Source organism: Ahaetulla prasina, chromosome 4, assembly GCF_028640845.1.
Source record: "Ahaetulla prasina isolate Xishuangbanna chromosome 4, ASM2864084v1, whole genome shotgun sequence".
NCBI lineage: Eukaryota > Metazoa > Chordata > Lepidosauria > Squamata > Colubridae > Ahaetulla > Ahaetulla prasina.
Window position 1 is genome coordinate 57993271 of NC_080542.1, and position 10548 is coordinate 58003818.

Genomic DNA, 10548 nt, shown 5'->3' on the forward strand with positions numbered 1-10548 from the left:
CAAAACTGGAAAGTATAGCAATCTATACTTGCAGAATATGGAAGCTGCCTTGTTTTCAGAGATCAATTGGTAGTAAACGTTTAAATCTCTAGGTGACCTGGAGGTATTTAGTAGAAGACCATAATACACATACCTTTTTCTAGATTTTTTTCTCCTCTTACTGGCTTTCAGCCAAGGCAAGTTGGATATATTAGGACTGGAATTCTGATGTCATAACTGACTTATTTGAATTCATATTTTTTTCATACTGGCTTAAGCTTCTTTTATTTTCCATTCAGCTTGGCCCCTTTAATGTTTCCTGTCTCCTTAGCCAATCCTAAATAATGTCCCATTGACTTAGAACTTGGCTTAGAACTACAGTCAGATTTGTCACTCTTATCCAGAAACATCTTCTGAGCCACTCTGCATGTTTACTTTACCTGACCAGTTGCATAATAACATCTAAATTTAAAAGGGGTTGACTTTGTCTAGGGGCCGGGATAGCTCAGGCAGTAGAGAAGCCTGTTATTAGAACACAGAGCCTGCAATTACTGCAGGTTCGAGCCCGGCCCAAGGTTGACTCAGCCTTCCACCCTTTATAAGGTAGGTAAAATGAGGACCCAGATTGTTGGGGGGGCAATAAGTTGACTTTGTAAAAAAATATACAAATAGAATGAGACTATTGCCTTATACATTGTAAGCCGCCCTGAGTCTTCGGAGAAGGGCGGGGTATAAATGTAAACAAAAAAACAAAAAAAATTCAGTGCTTTTCCAACAGCAATTATTGAAGAGAAATATTCGAACAGTATTTGTTCCTCTATATTGATGTTTCAAACACCTTTGTTGCAGTGATTCCTTCTATCTCAAATTATTATTCTCAGATAAGTCTGATTCTACAGCCAAATATTGTAGCTAAATTATGTACAATAGTTTGCACAATACACTTTTTTTTTTCTCAAACATTTAGATTTTTTATTTGGCAACATTACAAATGCACCTGCCATTTATCTCAACTTCATATCAATATATCAATTGATTATTTCTGACTTATTTTATTATTTTTTCATAAGTATCTTTGTCCCTGTTTGTTTAAGATACAACATGGGCAGAGACAGAAAAAAGATTCAGTAAATAAAACTCTCAGAGGAATTGCAATACATTGAAAGAAAAATAGTGTGAATTACTATTCTTTTAAAATGTGTTTATCCAATCTTCAGTCAAAAATTTATTTTAACATCTGCTTATGATCACAAAACAATCTGTAGTGTTAACATTACAGTTAAAAAAGATGGGAGAATTGAGAGTGGGGAAAAGTAAACTCAACTTCCAGTTAAACAGTAGGTTTCTTGTAATGAACTGGCATTCCTGCTTTGAAAATAGATGAATGTGGAATTTGATTATCAAAATTTTACTTGTTTGTTTTTAATGATAAATGCCACACTTTCTTAAATAGAGACCTGAAGTTATTCAAGTAGAGGTTGCCAAGTAGGCTTTTATGAATTTAGACAGATTAAGAAGCTGAGCCTTTCCTAACAAAACTGGAAAGTATAGCAATCTATACTTGCAGAATATGGAAGCTGCCTTGTTTTCAGAGATCAATTGGTAGTAAACGTTTAAATCTCTAGGTGACCTGGAGGTATTTAGTAGAAGACCATAATACACATACCCTTTTCTAGATTTTTTTCTCCTCTTACTGGCTTTCAGCCAAAGGCAAGTTGGATATATTAGGACTGGAATTCTGATGTCATAACTGACTTATTTGAATTCATATTTTTTTCATACTGGCTTAAGCTTCTTTTATTTTCCATTCAGCTTGGCCCCTTTAATGTTTCCTGTCTCCTTAGCCAATCCTAAATAATGTCCCATTGACTTAGAACTTGGCTTAGAACTACAGTCAGATTTGTCACTCTTATCCAGAAACATCTTCTGAGCCACTCTGCATGTTTACTTTACCTGACCAGTTGCATAATAACATCTAAATTTAAAAGGGGTTTGACTTTGTCTAGGAGCCGGGATAGCTCAGGCAGTAGAGAAGCCTGTTATACAGAGCCTGCAATTACTGCAGGTTTGAGCCCGGCCCAATTGAGCCCGGCCCAAGGTTGACTCAGCCTTCCACTCTTTATAAGGTAGGTAAAATGAGGACCCAGATTGTTGGGGGGCAATAAGTTGACTTTGTAAAAAAATATACAAATAGAATGAGACTATTGCCTTATACATTGTAAGCAGCCCTGAGTCTTCGGAGAAGGGCGGGGTATAAATGTAAACAAAAAAACAAAAAAAATTCAGTGCTTTTCCAACAGCAATTATTGAAGAGAAATATTCGAACAGTATTTGTTCCTCTATATTGATGTTTCAAACACCTTTGTTGCAGTGATTCCTTCTATCTCAAATTATTATTCTCAGATAAGTCTGATTCTACAGCCAAATATTGTAGCTAAATTATGTACAATAGTTTGCACAATACACTTTTTTTTTTCTCAAACATTTAGATTTTTTATTTGGCAACATTACAAATGCACCTGCCATTTATCTCAACTTCATATCAATATATCAATTGATTATTTCTGACTTATTTTTATTATTGGCTGCCAGAATCATTTTAGCAATATAGATAAATAGTCACAATGATTTTTAATGAAACTGTAACAATTGCTTATATATTATTCTCTCTTATACATTGCATAACCATCATAACTCTAGGTATAATATCAATCACAATTTTCTCATGAATTTTAGCACTGTAATGATTCTATCTTGCTATGCACTTCTGCTTGCAACCAGATAACAGAAAAGGAAGGGGGACAGGATTTAGGAATGCAAGTGAGCCAACGGTTCTTGGGACAGTCCCAATACCCCAAAGTCAAATGCTGGGAAAACTTCAAGGCGCTCACAAAACAAAATGAATGCAATAGGTTGGTGGAGAATGTACAGAGAGGTGGTCCAGAGGAAAAGGGATTTTTTCCTATGCTTGTTTTTACGTGAAAACTCTAGAACTGGTTTTGCTACTTCTGTGCTTATGTGGAATTATTAATATAGTTATACTATTAGTAAAATAATATGCCAGGAGTTCCTTTTGCTTCATTTTACCAATAGAACAGTTGGCATTTTACCAATAGGACAGTTGGTCACTTATAATAGTGATCTGTCTAGATCCCACCAGGAGGTCAAAAACCCTGAGATGTTGACTGCAGATAAAGATTCAGAGGACAAGGAGAAGTCATGAGAGGTCCTGGCTTGGGAAGCTCCAGCACTGCCTCAAGCCAGAGAAGCCAGCATGCTCCCAAAATTAAAGGCTGAGAGGTTTGAACAAAAATCTGCAGCCATGAGAGACCAAGCAAAGGGCACTCCCTACCAGGGACCGAAGACCCACAGGGCAACATGTGGGCAAGGGAGCAGAGGCCAAAGACCACTTGTCCCTATGGGGATTAACGTGGTCTGAGGAGGCAAGTGGAAAGTGAGATGACTGACCAAATGGAATGACCCCGCTGAGTGGACGCTCCCAATTGCTAGCCAAAGATCATCCATGGAGCAGTTGAGGGAGATGTTTGGGAGAATGGAGATTTGTGCAACTGAATGCCGGGAGACACAGCCACAGTAACAAGGTCGGGAGGTGTGAAGCACCGGTGACTGGCTACCCCCTTTTCTCTCCTCCTGCATCCAGCAATGCCAGCACCTACAGCTGCAGTTGGAATCCTGGCACAGGGTGCTCCAGTCTCAGCAGGCAGCACCAATAGGCCCAGCAGTGACTAGAGCATTGGCACCAATGGCAGGAGCTGGTCTGTCCATGGGGTATGTCCTAGAAAAGAGGCTCCCCCCCCCCAGTGGTTTGCTTCAATTGGCATCCGAGCAACCTAGCCCATTTCCTGCCAGGTCTGGCATCACAAGAAATACTACAGAGCAATGTACCCAGACGATGCAGCCTAGGTCCACACCATCATGGCCAGTCTGGAGATTTTTCTTCTAGCTGGTTGGTGTCTTTGCAAAATGAGAAAACTCCAGACCTGGATGATCTCAATGCCCTAGTGCAAGCCCTACAAGAGCAGCCCAGCATGCAGAAACTTTCATCCATGCCCTAAAGCAAGCAAATGATCAGTAACAAAGTACATTCAAGACTTCCATAGCCTGGCCAGCCATTTGGGAGACTGGCCTGAGCGCATACTGGTCTACCAATTTTGGGAAGGACTGCACCATTGCCTGCCCCAGGGGATTGCTGTGCAATCTGTGAGTGTGGTACCAGGGAGCTACTGAAGTGGAGATTGACCTGATGGAATACCATGAACACACTGGGCAGGAGAGTTGACCCTAGATGCTGAAGAAGCAAGGGACTCCCAGAGTAGGAAAAGTATGCACCTCCAACCAGAGGAGGGATGCCCCACCAAAGTCCAGGAATTTGCTTCTGCTGTGGAAAGGAGGGACACTGAGCCGCCAAATGCCTCACACCATGTCTGGTAAATGCTTCCCCCTTCTGGACTAGCAAAGAGGAAAAAACCTCCAGCAAAGTCAAAGAAGAAGATCTGAGTAAGGCAGCAGGTTGTGGAATTTTCTCCCTTTCAGTTCAGTGGGGATGAGAGAACTCTGACCCCCAGTAAGACAGGATCTGTCTTTTACAAAAGTGATAGCGAAGAAGAAAATGCCCTGATGGTAAGTAGCACCATCATCCCTATGACAGCTAGGAAATTTTGGTGACTTCTTCGAGAGTAAAAGGTATCCTTACTGCCCTGTTGGATTCGGTTAGCCCCCAAGTGGTATAAAAGTTGGGGATGCGACTGAGGAAATTAACAAAACCTATGGCATTTGTCCAATTGGATGGTTCAATTATAGACAGTGCCAGAAATCTGACCAAACCTGTCAAGCTCAAGGCTGGGACACATGTAGAGACTATTAAATTTGTTTTAGCCCCTGATCCAAAGTTAGTGGGGTTGAAAAAATAGAACCCCTCAGTGAACTGAGTCAAAAATAAATGGCGGATGTGGAGAAAAGCAGCCAACCAATAAGGATTAATGAAAGTGCTGAGAGTCCACCATGCTATTGCAAGTAGATGAAAGTGGAACCCCTAAACACTGGAGGCAAGCAATGGTTTAGACCTACTGATTACAAAGGAATGTTGCAACTTAACTGATGCCTTTAATGAGAAGGAATTGGACACATTTCAACCCCATTGACCCACAGATTGTGCAATTGAGATTGTGTTGGGGCTAAACTGCCAAAGCCAAAGATATATTCAATGACAGCCAGGGAAATGGGGGAGTTCCGTGCATTGATAGACAAAAATCTAGTTAGGGATTTCATCCAACCAGCAAAATCAAGTATGGTGGCGCCTGTGCTCGTCAAGAAAAATAAGGCTAGGTCTCTTAGATTATGGTTGACTATAGGAGGATGAGCTATATCGGCAAAGAAAATATGTACTCCCTCCCATTAATGAAGGACACACTAGAACACATGCCAAAAAGAGAATTTTCACAAAGTTGGACTTGAGGGAGGCATATTACTGAATGAGGATTAGGGAAGGGGACAAATGGAAGAAAGCATTTAATTGCCCCCTGCACCAATTCCATATGATGCCATTTGGGTTACAAGGAGCACCTGCAGTGTTCACGTAATTGATAAATGAAGTCTTACATGAACTCCTATACAAAGGGGTCTTGGTATAGTGGTCTGCCAGCATCCTGCAGAGCTAGCAACAGAGTTGGACAGTGAGGACGCTAGGGAGGACAATGAGTCAGTCATTGTCCTCAGGGGAAGGCCCGGACGAAGACTGTGTGTCAGAGGAAGAGATGGGGCCAAAGCCATCTGGGAGCAATGCACGGACTCCAGAGCCTCCAGAGGCGGACAGCAGAGAGTTAGAGGAACAGGAGGAGCCTGTTCCTAGTGCACGTTGCCAGAAGGCAAGAGCAGCTAAAGCAAAAAGGACAATTCGGCAGTAAGGCCAGATGATTGGCCCCTCCCATAAGACTTAAAAGAGCAGCAATGACACTTGGATTCTTTGTAGGAAAGCAATGTTGCTACATTTGTTTTTAGTTGGCATCTCTTGTTTCTGAACTTCGTGGGGTTCTTGCCAAGAAAAGCCTTTGGCAGGGTGCCAAAGAAGACAAAGGTTTGGGATAAGGCCGAAAGACTTTTTCTGAAGGACTTTGTTTTGGACTTAATTTGGATTAAGTTGAGAATGAAGTAATTCTTAGCTGTTCTAATAAAATACATTTGTTTAGGACTGATTGTGTCTGGTAATAATTACTTGGGCCTAGGTCACAACACTGGTTGATATACTAATCTTTATCAAGACCAGGAAGGAGCTTATGAAATTGGTAAGAGCAGTGCTCGAGAAACTGCGGAAGGTTCAACTTTATGCAAGGGTGTCCAAGTGTGACTTTCCCAAGACCAGCCTAGACTATCTGGGGTATCGAATTTCAAAAGAGGTCATAGAGATGGATCCTAGTAAAGTTCATGTGATGATTAGAGTAGGAACCCCCTTGAACAAGGACACAATTATTTTATTTATTTATTTATTTATTTGCATTTATATCCCGCCCTTCTCTGAAGACTCAGGGCGGCTTACACTATGTCAAGCAATAGTCTTCATCCATTTGTATATTATATACAAAGTCAACTTATTGCCTCCAACAATCTGGGTCCTCATTTTACCTACCTTATAAAGGATGGAAGGCTGAGTCAACCTTGGGCCTGGTGGGACTTGAACCTGCAGTAATTGCAAGCAGCTGCTGTTAATAGACTGCAGAGTTTTCTCAGGTTTGCAAACTTCTACCACCAATTTATCCCCACGCACCCAGATACTTATCACCAACCTGCTGAAAATGAAGGGAGAAGCTAAGCCCAAGCTCAACCAGTCTTTGAAATGGTCACTTGAGTGCCAAGCTGTGTTCAAGAAGTTAAAACTTTTCGCTGTGGAATCCGTCCTAAAACATCCTGATACAGATAAGCCTTTTGGGATACAAGCAGATGCTAATGACATGGCTGTAGGAGCAGTACTGCTCCAGAGGAATACCAAGGGAGTGTGTATATGTCCCTCTAGCTGTCCGAAACTGGAGAGGCAATGGGCTATTTGGGAGAAAGAAGCCTACACAGTCTGTTGAGCTCTCCTAACATTCTTGGAGGGCAGCAAGATTCCTTTCAAAGTGTGAATGAATCACAAGAACCTAGAAACGTTGAAAAAATTATCCAAAATTACCCCAAAAATTATCTCCTAAACAGGTTCAGTGGTCCCAATACTTCAATAGTTTTAATTTTACCCTCCTCTACGTATGAAAAATTTCTTGGCAGATGCCCTGTCCCAAATGCCACAGCACAACAGCACCTGATAGGAAGTCATTAATTCCATCATTCCATCCAGACAATTTACAGCACCAACCCTTACAAGACAGCAGAGAACATCACCATTGCTGTTAGCTGAAGATCTATTGCAACCATTAAAGAATGCTCTGGGAGGAATGAGTGGTTCCAACAATATAAAGACGACCTATCATTAAGAGACAGGCTGGCATGGATGGGGAGTTAGGTATACATTCCAGCTGGCCAGAGGATTTTAGATTCATAAAGACTCTTCACCTCATAAAGGGGCAATTTTGGTAACTAAGTATGAAGAAGAACATGAAGCCTGTGTGGCCCTCTGTCCTGTCTGTGCCTCGATGAAGTGGCTGCCCGGCAAGTCATCAGGTCTGTTGCAAACTGTGGCCAGCCCCACAGCTCCATGGAAAGAAATATCTATGGACTTTATTGGGGAGCTGCCAGAGAGTGCTGGGAATAGTGTAATCTGGACTATCATGGATTTGATCTCCAAGCTAGCCAACTTTGTGGTGTGTCTCAGGATTTCTTTGGCCTGATGGCTATTTCAACTATTTTTACAGCATATATACCAGCTTCATGGTTTCCCAGAACACACCATTTCAGATGAGGGAGTGCAATTCACATCAAAGTTTTGGCATGAATTCCTGAGCCTAATAGGTTCTTCCAAGGGACTCCTTCTGGCACATACAGAATGGGTGGTGATAGGGGATGTTTGGGCATCTAGACTCATCCACAGGTTCCAAACTGGCCTCGATAGAATATGGGGAAAAGGGGGAAATGTAATGTAACTTTCTGTATGTTTGTTTCCTTGTAAGATTATCTTTCTTCTGGAGGGTCAGTGTGTCATGGCTGACCTACTCATACCTGCTCGCAACCAGACAACAGAAACAGGGAGGGGAGAGGGAAAATATTGGAATGCAAGGGAAGTTTGGGAGAGAATTGAGGAATGCAGCTGAGCCAATGAAGCCTGGGACACTTCCAATCCCCAAGGTCAAACCCTGGGAAAATTTTGAAGCGCTCAAATTGTTTCCAAAATAAAATGAATGCAATTGATTTGTGGACAATGAACAGTGGGAAGGTCCAGGGGAAAAGGGAGATTTTTTCTATGCTGATTTTCACGTGAAAACTTTAGAACTGGTTTTGCTACTTCTGTGTCTATGTGGAATTATCAGTAAAGTTATATTCTTGGTAAAATAATGTTTCGGGAGTTTCTTTTGCTGCATTTACCAGTGGGATGTTTGACAAGTTTACACTAGTAAATTTACTATTCTGTTATTCTACATTATATTTAATTGCTTGATCTAAAATTTATTACATTATTTTAATGTCCAAAATTCATAAATTTAAATCTACAATTTTGTTTGTATTGTTGTATAATTGTGCAGCTTGTTTTATTCTAGTCAGTTTCTGTTTTGTATAGGCTGCAGTGATATTCAATGAATTAAATGGGACTGTTGTCATTTTTTGCCTCTTAATAGCCAAAATGAAATGGCTGTCTGACTAACTGACTTATGTAAATGTTTTTCATGTGTTATAGGAATACAAGCGCAAATTAAATGGTGTATCCCAGGTACGGAAAGAACTGAAGTCACGCATCCAGAGCCTCCCTGATCTGTCAAGGCTCCCCAATGTTACAGGAAGTCAAGTGCATCTACCTTTTGCAGGGGATGTATATAGTGATGAGTGATATTCAAATCTTTCACTGGAATGGGGAATTGGTCAGGTTGACTGATAATTATTTTTATATGTTTGCAGAGAATAGTACTGAAATGTTCTAATTTATAAGAAATATTGAATATTGTTTTGTTTAATATTTGACTAACAAGTGATAAAGCAGGTACTATGTAAGAGGCAACATTTATGTATTATGTTAAAAATGATTATTGCAAATAATTTTTCTATTCTTTTTGATTAAATCTTTCCCCCAATATTAAGCAGCCTCTTTTTTTGGGGGGTGCTTTTTGTGGATATAATTCTGTTAAATTAAACATTTGTGCATATCAGTATCAGAAACATATTTTGACTGCTAAATATTGGAAGAACAAATATTTTTTTTAAATGTTGAATACAAATCATATTAAAAACAAACATTGAAAAATAAACAGTGATTTTATTTAAATAAATCAAAAATGTTATGTGATTTTGCATTTCAAACCATCATAATATTTAAACTGAATTGTTTACACTTTCAAATGTAATGCTTATGCAAAATTTCTGCTCTTATTTATGCCAAAGTAGGCAACCTAGAAAACATCCAAAACAGTGTTTCTTCAATATCATTTACTTCCCATAACTGGGAGTGATTATATGTAAGTACTTAGAAAAACCTAAAATATTAGTGAAATTCTAATTCAGAAGCAAGTCCATATACTCCCAGGTAAATAATTACAAAATACCATTGTAGTGTTTTAGGTTCATTAACCAAAAAGCTGTGTTGCTCTGGGAAATATCAGTTGCTTCCTTTGACTTCCAAAAAAGAATTCACACTTCCGAAGTTTTCATATGAAAAAAAATTCATTATTGATGACTCATGAGTTGGAAAGTACATGCTTACCTCTTATATTTCAACATGTTTGCCCAAATGTTTAAATGGACAATCTCAAATGAAGAAATTATTTGTATGTATATTAATACTTTTTCCTTTGCTGGCATATTTTTAGATTTTGCCTGTAGCATTGTTTAATAGAAATATATTAAATTCTATTAGGAGAACACATGATTACATATTAAACATATTAATTTTTACTGTGGCTATTAAATACATATATACAAACAGCCATAGTAAAATGGCTTTATATAACATAAATGGGCATTTTGGTGCCCATTTAAATCTCCTGATCTGTCGCTTCTTTCTATAGTAAACATTTGGTTCATGAAATAAGTATTGGATATTTACTATATATGCATTATATAATAATTGTGTTATGTGTTCATATGCTGTTTACACATTTTAGGCGTGGTCCAATCAAGCATATTGAAATCCAGTTTCTTTAATGGAAGGAATTAAATATGTGTTTAAATCTTGTCCAGTGAAATAGATAGCAAATTAAGATTCTTAACTTTTGCATTATGCTCCTGTTCTTATCCAAAATGTTTCTATTGCTTGCTTCTATTTTTCACTTCTTGCTTATAATTTTTAAATAGTCCTAAAACATTTTAGTAATTAAATGAACAATTTTTGGATCCGCCTTCCTAAAAAAAGGAGAAAAAAACTAAGTTCATTTTTCTAAAGTATGATCTTTAGATGGATATCAGTATGTTGATCAGGTA

The 10548-nt window shown here is 39.1% G+C and overlaps 1 protein-coding gene across 2 annotated transcripts in view; it reads left to right on the forward strand.

The window, feature by feature from the left end:
- RPRD1A (regulation of nuclear pre-mRNA domain containing 1A) overlaps positions 1-9797 on the forward strand; it is a 45696-nt gene extending 35899 nt beyond the window's left edge. Inside the window, exon 7 of one of the 2 annotated variants that reach the window (XM_058181824.1) lies at positions 8816-9791. In XM_058181824.1, the coding sequence (XP_058037807.1) occupies positions 8816-8965 (150 nt within the window). In that variant the 3' untranslated portion in view covers positions 8966-9791. Of the gene's footprint in view, positions 1-8815 lie in introns of both variants that reach the window. The other variant, XM_058181826.1, reaches the window with a different exon arrangement.
- The last annotated feature ends 751 nt before the right edge of the window (positions 9798-10548 follow it).